Source organism: Moschus berezovskii, chromosome 3, assembly GCF_049115385.1.
Source record: "Moschus berezovskii isolate FMDL1 chromosome 3, NW_MosBer_1.0, whole genome shotgun sequence".
In the NCBI taxonomy this organism is placed as follows: domain Eukaryota; kingdom Metazoa; phylum Chordata; class Mammalia; order Artiodactyla; family Moschidae; genus Moschus; species Moschus berezovskii.
In genome coordinates, this window is record NC_142462.1 from 45,090,870 (window position 1) to 45,110,481 (window position 19,612).

The following is a 19,612-nucleotide window of genomic DNA, read 5'->3' on the forward strand; positions in this document are numbered from 1 at the left end:
GCGATGGCTGACTCATGTTGATATATCGCAGAAACCAATACAACGTTGTAAAACAATTATCCTCCAATTAAAATAATTAAATTAAAAATAATAATAATTCCAATCAAAAGAACCACTCCTCAGAATGTAGCATACAGTTTTTTTCATTAATATAGATACACCTTTTAAAACAAATCACCCAGTATTGAACCACTTAGTAGTTCACAGTAGTATTTTACTATTGAAACAGAAATAATGAATATTATAAACTGAGCATGTTAGAAACATCTGCACTTTGATTTTATTGCCAAACCTTTTGCTATTTACTTTGTCCTAATCATTTTCCCCAAACCTTCCACAGTTATTTCTTTCTTCTTTGCAATGATACTGGTTAACAAAGAGATGCAGTTTGATTTGTCACCATATTATTTTCTATGTATTACTTCAGCCATATTTCCATGGCAGAAAAATCAAGTTTCCCCAAGTGTTACATGATTGTTTTGTCTTTTTCTATTCAATAAGACAGCAGCTCAAAAGAAGATTTTAAGTGTTTATTTCAACTTGAATATTTGTTAAGTACTGTAATGTTTATTTGCCAAAAATATTAGAAGTCTGTGATAGTGTTATAGGATCACTTGCTGTAATTAGCCAGCACATGATGTGTTGAAGCAAGGTTTGCTAATAGCAATAGCATATGCAATATAGATATCAAATAGTTTTCCTAGTTATGGCATTTTTTGACTAACAGTGTGTCAGATCTGATTTACTTGATCATCACAGCTTTTACCTTGACATGTTGCTGATGGAAAGCTGATAACAATATGTAGAGTGTCAGCTTCTTTATAAATATGCTTGTGTGTTTCTAACATTAACATTAACACGTGATTTTTTGTGAGAATATCTTGTCTACCACTTACCTATTACAGGAATGTTGGTTTGCTTGAAATTAGGTAATAAAAACCACAACTGAACAATAAGCTTCAATTTAAAGGTGAGCAAAGAAAGTGACTGCCTTGCTATGAATTTTTACAGTATAACTCCCAGTTTCCCAGGATTTTTCAGAGAACATATGACCAACTGACATAAGAAATCAAAGAATGCTGGTGTCAATCTATTTATTAAACATTTGTAAAATATGATTTCTATTTGGGGTTTAAAAAGACATGAAAAATTCTACTTATTTGTATACCTGGCCTCGACAGAGAACTTCTGCCTAAATACTTAAGTTGGCTTTCCCAGCCCTCTGAACTATGGCTCCACTATAACTTGCAAGCAACCTAGTATTCCCCCATCAATGAGAGGTAGAAAACCAGCCAAGAATGCCTTTGTATGAATCCCAAAGGTGGCCTGTGCCGTCTTCCTCCTGAACCTGAATTCAGTTCTTCGCTGCGTGCTGGTGCTGTTTTCCTATTGGAAAAATCCCACCCGGACCTCCTCTCCCTTGTGGCTGTCACTTCTCCTACTGTTCAAACACTCTATAATGATTACTTTTAAATTGCTTTTTATTTTAAATCATAATAACCGTCACTTTATCTCTCACTATGTTCTGAACACTGTCTTAGGTGCCTTATCACTTAGTCCACATAACTATTGATGAGTTAAATATTTTATCTGTTTTAAAGAGGAGGAAACTAAATTTGTTATGCTCAAGATCACAAGGCTGAAAAGCAGCAAAGCTAAGGTTATAGTCCAGTTCTGCTTATAAAGGCTGGGCTCCTAAATACTATACATAATGCTGCCTCCCCATGACACTTCTAGTACACTGCCTTTTCATTATTATAATTATTCAACTCCCTTAGCAATTCCCACTCTAACCCCAGACACTTTGTATATTTTTTTTTACTATGTTTATATGTTGACATTATTTTATTTATTCATTTGTCATGTGCATCATTCATATTGTTACAGTATGTTGTTTGCATTTCTTTATTGCCACATCATTTTTGTCTCTCCACTCATTCCTGTCTTTCAAAATGTGCTAGTCAAATGGAATTAAAATGTATCCTGAAATATAATAAATACTTTGAAAGGTATATTCTTCTTTGTTTTTTTAGTTTAATATTTAAAAATTATATGTTACACTGAAACAGAATACTGCTTGTCTGCATTTGATATACTACACTGAAAACTTACAGCTCTCTTGATTTCAAAAAAAGACAAAATTCGAACATCCTTTAGCATAAACTTATATTTCTAGTTAAAATGACCCCAGAGTTAATATTTAAGTTATATATAGCCAATGTATATAAAGACAGCATAATTTTATAGGATGGAAAATATTGAGATTTTCTGCAGTGAAAAGTATTCCCATATATGTGGGACTATCCAATTTTCTCTCCAAGTCCAATAAATTTGTGGATTTAATCTTGTTAACACTGTTCAGAATATTCAGACTAGCAATCCATTTTGACCATACATTGTATAACTGATAAAAGATTATTCATCTGTTGTTTTTTTTTGGCCTGTTAAACTTAAATAGCTTAGAGGACATTAAGCAAAAACTTAATATTGCTTCCTTTCTTTGTACAGTCTTATATTTAACCAAGAATTCAGTTCATAACTCCAATAAAATGTTTCTTTAAAAAAAAAAAAAAACCTTCCATTTGCCTTCAACATGGAAGCCTAAGCGTTTAACATCTCTGAAAAGAGCAGAACTAAGTTTGGCAGTACAAAAATGTCTTGATACTAGAGAAGGCCTCAAGATAGGATGCCATGGGAAGGTTTCAAGTGATTCTTAATTCTTCACTGCCTCTCTCTGACCAGTCTTCAAGTCAATAAAGAGCAGTGAAATATTGAAAGGAAAAGTATTCTGCACTTTCTACTTTGGGTTAGTAAGAAAATATGAATCTTCATTTCTTAAAATTTTAAATAGTTGTTTCATATACAAAGACTGCAAAGAAGTCCAGAATTCTATACATGAAGAAAAAGTGCAACATATACAAAAAATTAAAAGTCAGTGAAATAGAGTCTAATGCTAAATGTACTTAGAAAAATATAGTGAAACTGTGTTCCTCAGGGAACTGAAAAATAACATTGCAATTTTCTTTTAAAAAGTGTGCTTAAATTATGAACACTTAACTTCCCACTCACTCTCTCAATCTAAGATTGAGGACTATAAAGGGACTATACCTGGAATTTTGTTCTTATATAACAATTTTAGAGGTCATTCTGCATTGTATTTGTGTTGCATGTAATAAATTAAATGCATAATTCCAACTCCTATCAATTCGAATGACAAAAATAATGAGTAAATAAGAAAACTCAGTGATATTTAAACACATATGTATATATGTGTTATATATGTAAGCTATGCATATACTTTAGAATCATTTGAATCTATTCATTTTATTAAATCTTATTATGTTACTAAATAGCTTAATGTTCTTCTCAGTAAAAAGTATATAGCCACATATTTTTGAAGCAACTAGAGGAAAACTCCCAATGTTTTAGCCCTAGGTAATTAGAAATTTGAAAGAAAATAAGCCTCCCTCACAAGACTCCTTTCATCACAGTCTTCTGGAGTCCAGTACTTCAAATATTAATTTGAAGTTTGAATAATTAGAGAAAATCAGACCAAATTTACACACTATGCTATATATTCTTCTCTTAGTACTGGGTACTCTTTCTTTTCTGATCAAATTATTCCCTCCTTAAGAAATGTACTCATAAACAAGAGTTTGTGGTGTTAAATCTATAATTGACCAGTTAACCTGCATGGCTACAAATTGCATTAGAACTTTAACCCAGATATCTCACAAACAAGAGTGAATAGCCACAGAAAGGATAAGTGGATGGAGAGAGAAGCACCACATTATGCTGATCTCTATATGTGAAGAACAACTCTTTTATTGTTTTAGTAGCAGCAGATGAAAAGAGGAATGTACAGGTTTCTTAAAAAGGCAGAGTGGTTAGTTGGTGTGTGATCTGATAGTACACTAATAGTAATGGAGCAGAAGGTCACTCACCTCTGCCAGGGAGTTTACATTTATGCTAGTCAGTATGACGGAAATTGACACTGTGAGTTTTTTCAGTGATTATGGTATAAGTACACAACCAACTGTTCCTGCTAAACAATTCAGCCCAACGCCCTTTGATCACCTAACTTGATTTCCTTATTAAACACTCCAGACACTATCTTAGACCCACAGACCTATAGAACAACATCTTTGCGTAACTATTCCACCCTATAATATGGAGAAGAAGTCATTTAGGTGAAAAATCATCATAACATCATCATGGGTAAATGATGATTGAATCTCTTGAAGAATATAGAGGAAAGAAACCAGGAGGGAGAAGTCTATAGAACATAACACTGAGAAAAGAAGGAAAGTATGAACACATCCAGAAGGGCATATAAGGGGGATTATAGGGTAGGGGTTTTGATATTTATGCATTTGAGTCTTCTGTCTAGTGTATCTTAATTTCCTTTGTTGTTTATGTCTGATCTAAATCTTATTTTTGTAAAATGCCAATAGAACCTTCAGAATTCATTGTATAAAATTAAAATTTATTCTTTATTATATTCAATAAATTGTTATATATAACCATAGTTGCATTTCCTCCTTATATGTATACTTTTATTACATTGTTATGTATTATATTATGTGCTGACTCACAATAAAGAACACAAATTACACCATCAAAATTTTATTATGAAGGATCATTTTCTTGACTTTGTTTTCACAAGGCACTTAGGTCCCCACCCCTGTGGTTGTGGTATTTAGTGTAAGATGGAAATATAGGAAAGCAAAGATGTAGAAAACATACTGGACTCAAAATGCTGTGCTCTAGTATTGTGTGAGATGTGAGCAGTCACAGTGGAGATCCCTAGAAAAACCATCTAGAAAGTTTATGAGAACACTGCTTCACCTGTGATTACCTGTTCAATTTGTAGCTCTTAAGAGAAATGAACCAGTGAGTTGGGTGCTTGTCAGCCCAACTACTATGATCTCACAATGGCAGATAAGTATTCCTTTTCTAGAAAGACATCAAAAATGGTCCAGGGAAGTTAATTTGTAGTAATCCAAAGGGCAGGCATTGTTTTTTGCTTAAAAGTTGTGAAGAATGTATCAGACTGTCTTTTTTAATTGTCATGTTTTAAAATCTGTGAAAGTATTTTACCCTACAATGTACTCAAGATACATCTTTATCCATAAAGACAGATATTGAAATGGAAATGAATGTAAAATGAGTAGGGTAAGGCAAAGGAAAAATTTCAAGTATTTTCAAGTCTGTAGACATTTATAAATGATATTTATTAAATTTCTTTGAGATGGGATGCTGAAGATGTGATCTAATAACTCTAGGAAAATAACAGCTAGATATTTCTCTTTAGCTAAAGCTTTCAGTCAGACTAATGATCACATAACTTTTTCGATATTTACAGTTTCTAAACATTCAAGTGACACAGAGCTTAACAATTGTGATATAGAGATGAGCAATAGTGATATAGATTAACAATCATACCAAGTGAAATATAGTGTTTTACATCTTTCAGACTGTCTTTAAAAGGCAATGCCTTGTTTGACCTCTCTCTCAAAACAAAATTCCTTTGCAGTAGGTGAGATGAATATTATTATGGTCACATTACCTGCTTATTTCTGTTCAATAAATATATCCCATACAGTTTATAGCCAAGTACAAAGCCCATTCTCTGATTCTTTGTTTGCCTAACCTAATAATCCAAAAGTATTACTTATGTTAAGAGAAACTTACTAAAGATTTTCTTTGGCCATTTGACTTCTTACCCAAAGTAAATGTACTGAGAAAGATAATCATGTTTTTGAAGGAAAATGGTTTTGAGATATAAAATGATACATCAATGAAATAAAATCAGTTGTGCTTAAGAACTGACATTTGATTAAACTTTAGTTAAATGAAAACTAACCTTAATATGTATAGATAATTTTTATTTTTTGTGCTCATAGATTTTTTTTAAATACTGTGATATAGTTGAAAAATTTCTACAAAAATTTCTCCTCAGTAATAGTTATTTGAGAGTAATGGGGAGACTGTATTATTAGTTTACCCATGTTAAGTTTTCCTGTATCTTTTCCTCCCTGCTAGGAAAAGGAAGATGACAAATCAGACACTTCAAGTTCTCAGCAGCCGAAAAGCCCACAAGGTCTTAGTGACACAGGATATTCTTCTGATGGAATATCAAGTTCACTTGGTGAAATTCCAAGTCTTATTCCCAGTGATGAAAAGGATTTGCTCAAGGGACTCAAAAAGGACTCCTTTTCACAAGAAAGCAGCCCTTCCAGCCCCTCAGATTTGGCTAAGTTAGAAAGTACAGTCCTATCTATTTTAGAAGCTCAGGCAAGTACACTTGTTGAAGAAAAGTCAGAAAAGAAAACACAGTCCCATGAGGTTTCTCCTGAGCACCCTAAGGACCAGCAGAAAACTCAGAGTTTAGTGGAAAAACTGGAATCTACAGTTTCAGAGGAGGAACTCAAAGAGAGTCAAGAAGGAGACACTTTTAAAATAGAGAGCCAACAAGACATTCCTTCCAGAAAGGACCAAGAAAAGCCTGAATTTGTTGACGAGTTGGCTACAAGGAGACAGCCTTATGATTCAATTGAAGACAGTAGTGAAAGTGAAAACTCACCTGTTCCGCAAAGAAAAGGGAGGATTAGTGCTGGTTCCTCAAGCAGTGATGAGTATAAACAGGAAGACAGCCAAGGATCAGGTGAAGAGGAGGACTTCATTCGAAAGCAAATCGTAGAAATGAGTGCTGATGAAGATGCTTCAGAATCTGAAGACGATGAGTTCATTAGGAACCAGCTCAAAGAGATTAGCAGTAGTATAGAAAGCCAGAAGAAGGAAGAAACCAGAGGGAAGGGGAAAGGAACAGGAGGGAAACACAGGCGACTGACGCGAAAAAGTAGTGCAAGCTTTGATGATGATGCAGGAAGACGCCATTCCTGGCATGATGAAGATGATGAGACCTTTGATGAAAGTCCTGAGCTTAAATACAGAGAAACTAAAAGTCAGGAGAGTGAAGAACTTGTAGTTGCTGGAGGAGGAGGACTTCGTCGATTTAAAACGATTGAACTCAATAGCACGATAGCAGATAAATATTCTCCTGAGTCATCACAGAAAAAAACAGCTTTGTATTTTGATGATGAGCCAGAATTAGAAATGGAAAGCCTGACAGACTCTCCGGAAGATCGATCAAGGGGGGAAGGATCTTCTAGTCTTCATGCTTCCAGCTTCACTCCTGGCACATCCCCTACATCCGTTTCTTCTCTTGATGAAGACAGTGATAGCAGTCCAAGTCACAAAAAAGGAGAGAGCAAACAACAACGCAAAGCACGACATAGATCACATGGTCCTCTTTTACCTACCATTGAAGATTCTTCAGAGGAAGAAGAATTGAGAGAAGAAGAAGAATTATTGAAGGAGCAAGAAAAGCAACAGGAATTAGAACAGCAGCAAAGAAAGAGTTCTAGTAAGAAATCAAAGAAAGACAAAGATGAACTTCGAGCTCAGAGAAGGAGGGAAAGACCAAAGACACCACCCAGTAATCTCTCTCCCATCGAAGACGCATCTCCAACGGAAGAATTACGTCAGGCTGCAGAAATGGAGGAGCTCCATCGATCTTCGTGTTCTGAATATTCACCTAGCATAGAGTCAGACCCAGAAGGCTTTGAAATAAGCCCAGAAAAAATAATCGAAGTACAAAAAGTTTATAAATTGCCCACAGCTGTGTCTTTATACTCACCGACAGATGAGCAATCTATTATGCAGAAAGAAGGTGGCCAAAAGGCATTAAAAAGTGCTGAGGAGATGTATGAAGAAATGATGCATAAAAGCCAGAAATATAAAGCTTTTCCAGCTGCAAATGAACGAGACGAAATGTTTGAAAAAGAGCCTTTGTATGGTGGGATGCTAATAGAAGATTATATTTATGAATCTTTAGTAGAAGATACGTACAATGGTTCAGTCGACAGCAGTCTACTCACCAGGCAAGAAGAAGAAAATGGATTTTTGCAGCAGAGAGGGAGAGAGCAAAAAATGAGACTTCCAGAACGGATTTATGAAGATCCCATGCAGAAAATTACAGACCTCCAGAAAGAATTTTATGAGTTAGAAAATTTACATGCTGTTTTGCCTCAAGAAGACATTGTTTCAAGTTCTTTTATCATCCCAGAAAGTCATGAGATTGTTGATCTGGGTAGTATGGTAACTTCTACCAGTGAAGAAAAAAAGTTATTAGATGCTGATGCTGCCTATGAAGAACTCATGAAAAGGCAACAGATGCAGTTAACACCTGGATCTAGTCCAACCCAGCCGCTCATCAGAGACGATATGACAGAGTCCACTGTGGACTTTGATAGGGTACCTGATGCATCTTTGACATCAAGTGTTCTCTCGGGAGCATCTCTTACAGATTCAACCAGCAGCACAACACTCTCCATCCCAGATGTTAAAATAACCCAACATTTTTCAACAGAAGAAATTGAGGATGAATATGTGACTGATTATACAAGAGAAATTCAAGAGATAATTGCTCATGAATCACTGATTTTGACCTATTCTGAACCTTCAGAAAGTGCTACATCAGTCCCACCCTCTGACACACCCTCTCTCACATCATCTGTTTCTTCAGTGTGTACCACAGATAGCTCCTCACCCATTACTACCCTGGATAGCATGACCACAGTTTATACTGAGCCAGTGGACATTGTAGCTAAATTTGAAGATGCTGAGGAAATTTCTTCATCAACGTATTTCCCAGGCAGCATTATAGACTATCCAGAAGACATAAGTATACCTTTAGATCAGACAACCATACAGGATGGTAGAACTAGTACAGATCACATTGTGATTTCCTTATCTGATATAGAACCTTCTCTCATAGAATCTGTAGGAACTAAACTCGAGGGGCTAATTGCTGACACTGTTTCTCCTGACTTATCTATATCTGAAAAAGATGCAGCGAAGAAGGCCAGAAAGGAAACAGGGGATGGACTTATTCTGGAAGTTTTGGAAGCTTATAGAGATAGTAGGAAGGAGTCTGAGGCTGAACTGACAGAAATTAGCTTACCTGACACTGTGTTTGATCAGACACCTTCTTCTGTAAAAACCCTTCCAATGAAGGAGCAGGTTTCAACGACATACTTTTTACCTGAAGAGGTTTTGAGTCAAGCAAAACCTGCATCTCAACTACCATCTGGCACTCCTCCCATTTTCTCTCTTCCAACTAAAACTCGTCCATTGCTTCGAAGTTCTTCTTTGGACATATCAGCCCAACCCCCTCCCCCTCCTCCTCCCCCTCCCCCACCTCCTCCCCCTCCCCCTCCTCCTCCTCCTCCACCTCTTCCTCCACCAACCTCACCTAAACCAACTATTCATCCTAGAAAAAAGTTAGCGGTTACAGTTCCAGTGACTGCAATTACTGCAGCTACATCTCTAGTAGATTCTGTTACTACAGTGACCACATCTGCTCCCAGAAGTAATGGGTTACCTATGACAAAAATATATACCACTGCACCTCCTCCTGTTCCTCCTAAGCCATCTTTGATTCCATCTGGACTTGTATTTACACATAGACCTGAGCCAAGCAAACCTCCACTTGCTCCTAAACCAGCAGTTCCTCAACCTCCAGTCACTACCCCAAAACTAACAGATACACACCCAAAACCAACAGGTCTACCTTTAACTACAAGTATGACATTAAATTTAGTGACATCAGCAGACTATAAATTGCCTTCCCCTACCTCTCCACTTTCCCCTCACTCTAACAAGTCCTCACCAAGATTTTCCAAGTCTCTTATGGAAACTTATGTGGTTATCACATTGCCATCTGAACCTGGCACTCCAACAGATTCTTCAGCTAGTCAAGCTATTACCAGTTGGCCATTAGGATCACCCCCCAAAGATCTGATTTCCATTGAACCAGTATTTTCTGTAGTTCCTCCTATGACAACTGCGGAAATATCAACCTCTTCACAACAGAGCCTGTACATCTCCAGAGCTTTGGAGACATTTGCTGCTATCCCAGTCACAACACTGTCTTCATTTCAAGGAACTTCAGCTTCAGTTACACAGTTTCACCCAACTGAAGTTTCCAAGGCTGAGGTTCCAACAGCAAGAAGTACAGTCCCTAGTGTTGGTCTCAGCCATGTCCCTATATCCTTTCCTCCAGAGCCTCTTGCTCTAGATCACCTCCGTTTAGAGAAGCAGCAGCATAAAGAGGATGTCCAGTTGCAACTTGGTGATGCCATTGATCTGCGTACAGTACCCAAAGTAGATGTTAAAGTAACTGAAAAATGTATGGATCTTTCTGCCTCTGCAGTGGATGTGAAGAGGCAGACCACAACAAGTGAAGTATATGGGAGACAAATTAGTGCTGTCCAACCCTCAATAATAAATCTCAGTGCAACTTCATCAGGAGTGACTCCTATATCCCTGGTCACTGAGACAGTGACTGTTGTTACCTGCACAGCTACTGCAAGTTACACCACATGCACAGAAAGCCTAGTGGGTCTAGAGCTTGCAACGGCAGCACCACTCCAGCTTACTGCATCAAAGCATGTGGAGCCACCATACAGAGTACCAAGTGGCCAGACCTTTCCTACAATTAGGGAGGAAGCACCAATAAACTTATCTTTAAGTACTTCTGCACACCCAGTGACATCAGCTCCTACAAAACCTGTTACCGCACCTCCTGTTGGTGTCACAAATGGATGGACTGATAGCTCCACATCCCAGAGCATCACTGACGGGGAAGTAGTGGATCTCAGTACCTCCAAAACTCATAGAACTGTTGTAACAATGGATGAAGCTACTTCAAATGTGGTGACTAAAATAATAGAAGATGATGAAAAACCTGTTGATCTGACTGCAGGAAGAAGAGCTGTGTGCTGTGATGTGGTTTATAAGTTACCCTTTGGAAGAAGCTGCACAGCACAGCAGCCTGCAACCACCCTTCCTGAGGATCGTTTTGGTTATAGGGATGATCACTATCAATATGATCGATCAGGGCCATATGGTTATAGAGGGATTGGGGGAATGAAACCTTCCATGTCTGACACTAATTTAGCAGAAGCTGGACATTTTTTCTATAAAAGTAAGAACGCTTTTGATTATTCTGGAGGAACTGATGCAGCAGTAGATCTTACTTCAGGGAGAATTACTACAGGTCAGTATGATGTAGCAACAGACCTTTCTTTGAAATATCGTGGTGTTCCTCATCTCATTTCAGGATGACAATGTGGTCTTATTTACAATTTTGTTATTTTTTATCTTTCTCTGGATGTTTTGGCAATATATTTTGGAGTACATGTGCACTTTTGTTTCTCCATTTTTTTTTTAAATTTGTTCCACCCAAAGTCGCCTGCATGTGCCTGCATGTTCAACATTGCTTTTATTCTGCACCTGAGTAGGTTAATAATCTGTGGATTTGCATGCAGTCCTGTTCATTATGTTCTTCAAGACTGAGAGGGCTTTCCAACCCCAAAAACATCATTCATTCTAGGAACTGGACTATAACTCTCCCCTGTATTTCAGGTGAGGTAATGGATTATTCAAGCAAGACTACAGGTCCATATCCAGAAACTCGACAAGTCATTTCAGGAGTTGGGATTAGTACCCCGCAGTATTCCACAGCAAGAATGACTCCACCTCCAGGACCCCAGTATGGTATGGGGAGTGTTTTGAGGTCGTCTAATGGGGTTGTATATTCTTCAGTAGCAACTCCAATTCCTTCCACGTTTGCTATCACCACACAGCCTGGCTCCATTTTCAGCACCACCATGAGAGATTTGTCTGGTGTGCACGCAAATGATGCTGTGACTTCCTTATCTGCCCTGCACCAAAGCCAGCCCATGCCTAGATCCTATTTCCTAACAACTGGTGCATCCGAAACAGACATTGAAGTCACTGGTATTGATATCAGTGCCAGTTTGCAGACTATCACTATGGAGACTCTCACCACTGAGACAATAGACTCGGTTCCCACCCTGACCACAGCATCTGAAGTATTTCCTGAAGTGGTGGGAGGGGAAAGTGCGCTTTTAATCATCCCCGAGGAAGATAAGCAACAACAGCAGCTAGACTTGGAGCGTGAGCTCTTGGAACTGGAAAAGATCAAGCAACAGCGTTTTGCTGAGGAGTTGGAGTGGGAACGGCAGGAGATCCAAAGGTTCCGAGAACAGGAAAAGATCATGGTTCAAAAGAAGCTGGAGGAGCTGCAGTCAATGAAGCAGCACCTCCTCTATCAGCAAGAAGAGGAGCGGCAAGCCCAATTCATGATGAGGCAGGAGACTTTAGCGCAACAACAGTTGCAGCTGGAACAGATCCAGCAGCTGCAGCAACAGCTTCACCAGCAGCTGGAGGAGCAGAAGATTCGCCAGGTCTACCAGTATAACTATGACCCTTCTGGAACTGCCTCTCCACAGGCCACTGCAGAGCAGGCCATCCTGGAAGGTCAGTATGTTGCCCCAGAAGGTGGTCAGTTCTGGGCAACCGAAGATGCAACCACCACAGCCTCAGCTGTGGTGGCGATTGAAATACCACAGAGCCAGGGATGGTACACGGTTCAGTCTGATGGGGTGACTCAGTACATTGCCCCGCCTGGCATTCTGAGTACTGTTTCAGAAATACCTCTGACAGATGTAATTGTCAAAGAGGAGAAACAACCCAAGAAGAGAAGTTCTGGAGCTAAAGTCCGTGGCCAGTACGACGAGATGGGGGAAAATCTGGCAGATGACCCCCGCTGCTTTAAAAAGATAGTGGACAGTGGGGTACAGACTGACGATGAAGATTCAGCAGATCGGAGTTATGTGAGTAGGAGAAGGAGAACTAAAAAGAGTGTCGATACAAGTGTCCAAACGGATGACGAAGATCAGGATGAATGGGACATGCCTACTAGATCTAGGAGGAAAGCTCGCGTAGGGAAATACGGTGACAGCCCTGCAGAGGCGGACAAGGCCAAACCGCCTTCCAAAGTCTCCAGCATAGCCGTTCAAACGGTAGCAGAGATATCTGTGCAAACTGAACCAGTTGGAACCATAAGAACACCTTCGATACGGGCACGCGTGGATGCCAAGGTAGAAATAATTAAACACATTTCAGCACCTGAAAAGACTTACAAAGGGGGCAGTTTAGGATGTCAAACAGAAGCAGATTCAGACACACAAAGTCCTCAATATCTGAGTGCCACCTCTCCACCCAAAGACAAGAAACGCCCAACACCTTTAGAAATTGGTTATTCATCTCACCTCCGGGCAGATTCCACACTACAGCTGGCTCCTTCCCCACCCAAATCTCCAAAAGTCCTTTATTCTCCCATCTCACCACTTTCACCAGGCAAAGCCTTAGAATCAGCCTTTGTACCTTATGAGAAACCCCTCCCTGACGATATAAGTCCACAAAAAGTACTGCATCCAGATATGGCTAAAGTTCCCCCAGCAAGTCCTAAGACAGCCAAGATGATACAGCGCTCCATGTCTGACCCCAAGCCTCTGAGTCCAACAGCAGACGAAAGTTCCAGGGCTCCTTTTCAGTATACCGAGGGCTACACGGTAAGAGTGCTTCTTTTCAGTTAGAAGACAATGGCTGAGTTGATGTTAACTGTGTGTTGGCAGACTTTAGGAGGCCATGACACTCCTGGTGCCTAATTCTAAATTTCATTGAGGACTATTTCGTTAGAAAATATGGGGGAGGAAGCAGAAAAATATACATCTATGTAGAAATACAAAGAAAAAAAAAGACAAAATGAGAAAAGTGTGTATTATTTTGTGATTAATGAGATTGAATGTTTTTTTCTAATCTTGAAATCTCCCAAGTGTCAATTGTAGTCTGATTTCAGTGAATGTAACTAATAACTAATATAACATATGGTAGAATAAGTATTGAACATAAATAGATAAGGCAAAGGATGACCAAAAATTTAAACCCATGGACACTGGAATTCTTAGTGGAAGGATCCTTGAAGATCATTTAATCAATCTATTCTTCCTTCTGCCAGAATGTTAATCTTTGCTGCTCAAAATAAAGCATTTCTAGGGCATAAAATATAATTAAATCTTCATAGTTCATCCATGCTTATTTTATTTCTGTCAATTTTCTGAATCTAATGTCAGGTAAGCCTTAATCTTAGTGCTTACAGAAAAAAATTAATTTTTATGTTTCTTCAAATAGGTTTAATTGTTAATTATTTAAATTTAATAATTTGAGTTTATTTAAAATATGCTTCAAAGTGAAAGGAACATATATAGGAATGTTGGACATATTTGTGAATCTCTATAACTGGGAATAAGGAATGTTAATAATCAGGTAAAATAGCAGGTTATCTACTTCAAGAAAACCTAATATATATCATTAGAAGGTTATTAATAAATTAATAGTTCTATTTAAAACAAGATTTATGTTTATATTAAAAGTTCCCCTAATTCCACTGATTTCTAAACTCTAGATCTTAAAACCCTGAAGCTTTTAAATAGGTTTTTCTGAGAAATTACTCTATTGCGACTGACCCAAATGTAAACACTGGCTGTGGGCCAAAAAACGTGCCATTATATGTAACTGTAAGACAATTTTTAGGTATATAGGCATATTAATAGTCATATTAATAAATTAAAATTTTTGTCTAAGTGTTCCAGTTTCATAGGGGCATTTTGTTATTATGTACTTTCTCAATAAGAGTGTATAAACTGTCTTCATGTGGGGGATAGAGGTCATAACTTTTTTTTTAATTTATTTATCATAATTTGTAAGTCAGAGAACCACTGCTACATTGAGATTTCATCAGTTTTTGTGTATGGCTTCCTTTCTAGAATTAAATATATTGTGGGAAATATTTTTAACTTAGTTGTAATGTATAGGTATTGATTTTTATGTCAGTGACCTATGAATTCACCTAAAGAGTTATCTAGAAATCTTTGAAAATACATTTTTTAGCAGTGTGTTAAAGTTATACACAAGACTTCTGTCGCAGAAAGAACAGCCTTCTCCATGCGGTGTATTGACCATTAATTTAACATTTCACCCTATACTCTTAATTTAAATGAACTCAGGTATAGAAGAGATTCAGGGTGTCAATATTTTTCCTCACAGTATTCTCTTGGGTTTTAGAAGTATGAAATGAAAGATACAATGGGTTGTATGTATTGTATCACTGATTGTAATGGTGATATTGTTTAACTATCTAATCCTAGAAGAAGTTGGATAGAATTACCAAATAATACTCTGAGCCTGAAAAATCCTATGTGTATTGAGCTTTGGAACGCAATCCAGTAGTTCCTTTTTCTAGGTGGTCACACTCATTGCAGGCTTTAATATGGAATAATTGTATACAAACTCAAAAATACTATTTTATTGCATGTGTAAGGTAGACCATTTTATATACAGACAATGTTCTTAGCACTTTAGATACTCTGATTTAAGATGGGAATTTTATAATTTTTTTCTTGGAAAATTTCTAAACATTCCTTGTGTTCATTTTAAGCTAAAACAAGTCTCTCAATTATAAACATGAATTACTAAATATTAATTGTACTGAAAAGAATAAGTGATATTCATGGTGATGCAAGTTTGTTTAGCTCAGTAATTTCCTTATTGTTAATTTTCTTGAACCAATAAAATTGAAAAAAACAACTACACCATCCAGTCAACATTGAGACAACATAGTAACACATATAATTCAGCATGAAAGATCAGTTTTATACGGCATGACATTCTGTAGTCCGTTCTCTTCCTGGAAGTACCAGGAATGTTTCAAGGGAGGAAGTTCTCAAAAAGGAAGATGAGACCTCTGTTGGACCATGAAGAGCAAAATGGAAGTCATTGTAGAGGAAACAGATATACAAGGGTTCAGACTGATGAACAGACAGAAAACAAAAGGAGGAGTAAAGGATTTACTATAAATGAAAGATAAGGAAGGGATAGGTCCCAGGGGATCTAATTTGCTGAGTTCAGGTTTGGTTTTACTTCCCTTGCCTATGGGGAGCCTAACCCAAGCCCCCATCATTTTTTATTTACACTATGCCCTAGACCCTGGACTCTTCCACTCTTGCCTTCCTTACAGTCTATTCTCTAAACTGCCCCTCTAAATTGATATTCTAAAGTGTACATCAGATTACGTCACACACTCTCCAGTAGATTCTCAGAAACTCAACAGGGTATGTTAGAGATTTCTTAGAAAGGACCCTTGTGAGCTGGTCTCTGCCTGTCTCACAGGCTCGTCGCTCACTCTCCACATTTGCCCCTCCTTCCCACTCTACTCCAACCCTGACCTTGCTGGTCTTTGGCTGTGCCTCATGCCCACCCAGGGAGTCTGTTCGGAGCTCTCTCTCCCCAGATGGTTGTCTGACTCACTACTGTGTACAGATTTCTGGTTAAATTTCACTTCCACAGAGAAGCTCTCCTTACTTCAGTCTCTAAATAAACCTATCACCTTGAATTCCTGCACCCTCCAAACATGTATATGAATGTGTTCAGTTCAGTTCAGTTCAGTCGCTCAGTCGTGTCCAACTCTCCGCGACCCCATGAATCACAGCACGCCAGGCCTCCCTGTCCATCACCAACTCCCGGAGTTCACTCAAACTCATGTCCATCGAGTTGGTGATGCCATCCAGCCATCTCATTCTCTGTCGTCCCCTTCTCCTCCTGCCCCCAATCCCTCCCAGCATCAGAGTCTTTTCCAGTGAGTCAACTCTTCGCATGAGGTGGCCAAAGTATTGGAGTTTCAGCTTCAGCATCAGTCCTTCCAATGAACACCCAGGACTGATCTCCTTTAGAATGGACTGGTTGGATCTCCTTGCAGTCCAAGGGACTCTCAAGAGTCTTCTCCAGCACCACAGTTCAAAAGCATCAATTATTCGGCGGTCAGCTTTCTTCACAGTCCAACTTTTAATCAAATATCATCTACTTTATCCTGTAGATCATAACTTCTACAAAAGCAGGAACTTTGTTTTGTTTGCTGCTATAATCCAACAGCCTAGAACAGCACCTAACACAAAGCAGGCCTTCAATATTTATTGAATAAATGTATTGAAGGATTGCATGGAAGCAGTGGGTTAAGACATGCATTTAAAGACTCCAGCTGCTTACCTTTTCATTGCCACAGTCTAGACCCATCCTAGCAAATCCTTTTGATAATCTGTACTGATACTTCCTATACTTGAAGTGTCAGTTCCACTTTGGTTTTATATAGATATTTGCACCACTGAGCACAAGTTAAACAGTATTTAGCTAAGAGACAGTCCAGATGCCTTACAGAAGAGGAACAAAGCCCAGAGTAGGCTAGTGCCTATATCATGATTCCTTAATGAACCTGTAACCTGGCCAGTTAGAATGCTCAACTTGACACTTTACAGTTATTCTCTATTTGTCTCTTCTGAGGCTCATAGAACATTTTCTGATTTTGTTGTTTGTTTGTTTTTTGCTAATTCAGTACCATGCTTTGTGTCTGTCTTTTTATCTTGTCATTTCCTCTGTTCTCCCCCAAATTCTAATTTAAACCCCTGTCAGTGAGGTTTATTCATTTTTTAACTTGCTTTCATTCTCTCATTATCACATTCATCCATTCATTGGTCTTTTTTTAACACTGTGGTAAACTCTATAAAACATACAGGATAAGGCAGAGTTCATGCTTGACCTCCCACCACTGTGATCATTTTCTTCTTCTTGCCCCACTGTTGTATTCATTTGCTAGGGTTCTCGTAACAAAGTACCACAGACTCGGTAAGTTAAGCCACAAAAATGTACTGTCACACTTCTAGAGACTAAAAGTCCAAAATCCTGGGGTGAGCAGGGGTTCGTTCTTTCTGTTGCAGGCCTCTCTCCTAGCTTCTGCTAGCCTCCAGCATTCCTTGTCTTTCAGAAGGTGGTCTCCCTGTCTCTTTACATTGTCTTCCCTCTCTGTGTGGCTGTCTCTGCATACAAATTTCCCCTTTTTATCAGACACTGGTCTTATTGATTGCTGCTACTGCCCTCGCTTCAGTCATGTCCGACTCTGTGCGACCCCATAGACGGCAGCCCCCCAGGCTCCCTGCCCCTAGGATTTTCCAGGCAAGAATACTGGAGTGGGCTGCCATTTCCTTCTCCAATGCAGGAAAGTGAAAAGTGAAAGTGAAGTCACTGTCATGTTCAACTCGTAGCGACCCCATGGATGCAGCCTACCAGGCTCCTCCGTCCATGGGTTTTTCCAGGCAAGAGTACTGGAGTGGGTTGCCATTGGTCTTATTGATTAGGTCAGTGCTAAAGATCTGTTTTAACTTGATTACCTATAAATATCTTGTGTCTAAGTGGTTTCACATTCTGATGTGCTAAGGATCAGCACTCTAACAAAGCTTGGTTTTTTTGTTTTGTTTCTTTAACCAATAAGACACATCAAAGCACTACATTGCCCTTTTTGTTTGTTCTTAGGCAAATGTGGACTGTTTCGTGGTTTGTTTGCTTCTGGTCCTTTTTCCATATGCAGTTATTTTTTTCTTAGAAGCTATCTCACAAGCTTATGGGAGAGCTTTCATTATTACAAAATTCTTCCATATGAATAAAATCTCTTTTCCTGGAGTTTCCAAACATTTGTCTTAATTCTGAAATTTGGAACATCAGAGATTTAAATTTATTCCTTTCCCACTCTGTAGGAATCCAACCATCTGAGATCCTTAAACTGATAAGAGTTTTTCCATCATGGAATTGTAGTTACACTTTTGACACAGAAATTCCAAGCCAGGAGCCTGTATCATCTGGTTAGTGTTTCATTGGCACTTTGAAATCATGCTTAATTCTAAGATATCTGATATGTTTAATTGTTTAAATTAGCAATAATTAACATAAAATCATAAAATAGTACACAGTGGGCCTAACTGGTGCAGGGAGTTATCTGACATCTTTTTATTGAGTTATGTAATATTCCCCTATGTCTGCAAAAGGTGAACTATATCTCTTTTCCAGACTTTGTCATTTTGATATCAAAGTCACAGCCCCCAAGCTAAATTCTATTTTTGGCAACTTTATATAACCAAACACTTTTATCATCTAGTCATCTTCTTTTTACAAATAAAAAATTTTAACTCTGCGTAAAGATGAAAAAAAAAGTGCCACCTTTTTCCTTGAGTTTTTCTGTTTGCTCCTCAGAAAAATTCCCAAAAGATACAACTAAAATATTCAGAGACGTACTCCTTCTCATGGGGTTGAGCTCGCTATTTACATACCACTTGAAAATAATGTATTTTCATTCTGATTTAGAAAAAGCACAAAAAGAAATAAGCTTTTTGATGAAAAACAGTATGCACACAAAGATTTATTTCTAATTTTAATCAGTGGAATTCTTCAGTTAAAATGTTTTATGGGAGCCAAATAGTTAAAAATGAGTGGACGCTAGTACAGAGTGATCAAATTATCTGTAATGATTGAAACTAACACAACCTTCCCATCCCAAGTCCAGCAATTGCAAATATCCAGTAACCTTGATTCCCTTTCCTCACGGAGGTACATTCGGTGATTTCTCTATTTCCTCGGCAAAAACTTACTATCATTAAAGACCTTTACTTTATGGGAGAGTAGAAAAAAATTCTCAAATCTCGTAGTAACTGTTTGTCTTTCCTAGTCTATGGAGTATATAATGGTGCTGCTGCTGCTGCTAAGTCACTTCAGTCGTGTCCGACTCTGTGTGACCCCA

The 19,612-nt window shown here is 38.2% G+C and overlaps 1 protein-coding gene across 1 annotated transcript in view; it reads left to right on the forward strand.

Annotated features, from left to right (window-relative positions):
• The window catches only part of PCLO (piccolo presynaptic cytomatrix protein), a 316,952-nt gene that overhangs the window by 178,476 nt on the left and 118,864 nt on the right, over positions 1–19,612 (forward strand). The window contains exons 5-6 of the mRNA XM_088833888.1: positions 6,046–11,125; positions 11,494–13,508. Coding sequence (XP_088690014.1) covers positions 6,046–11,125; positions 11,494–13,508 — 7,095 coding nt within the window. The remainder of the gene's footprint in view (positions 1–6,045; positions 11,126–11,493; positions 13,509–19,612) is intronic.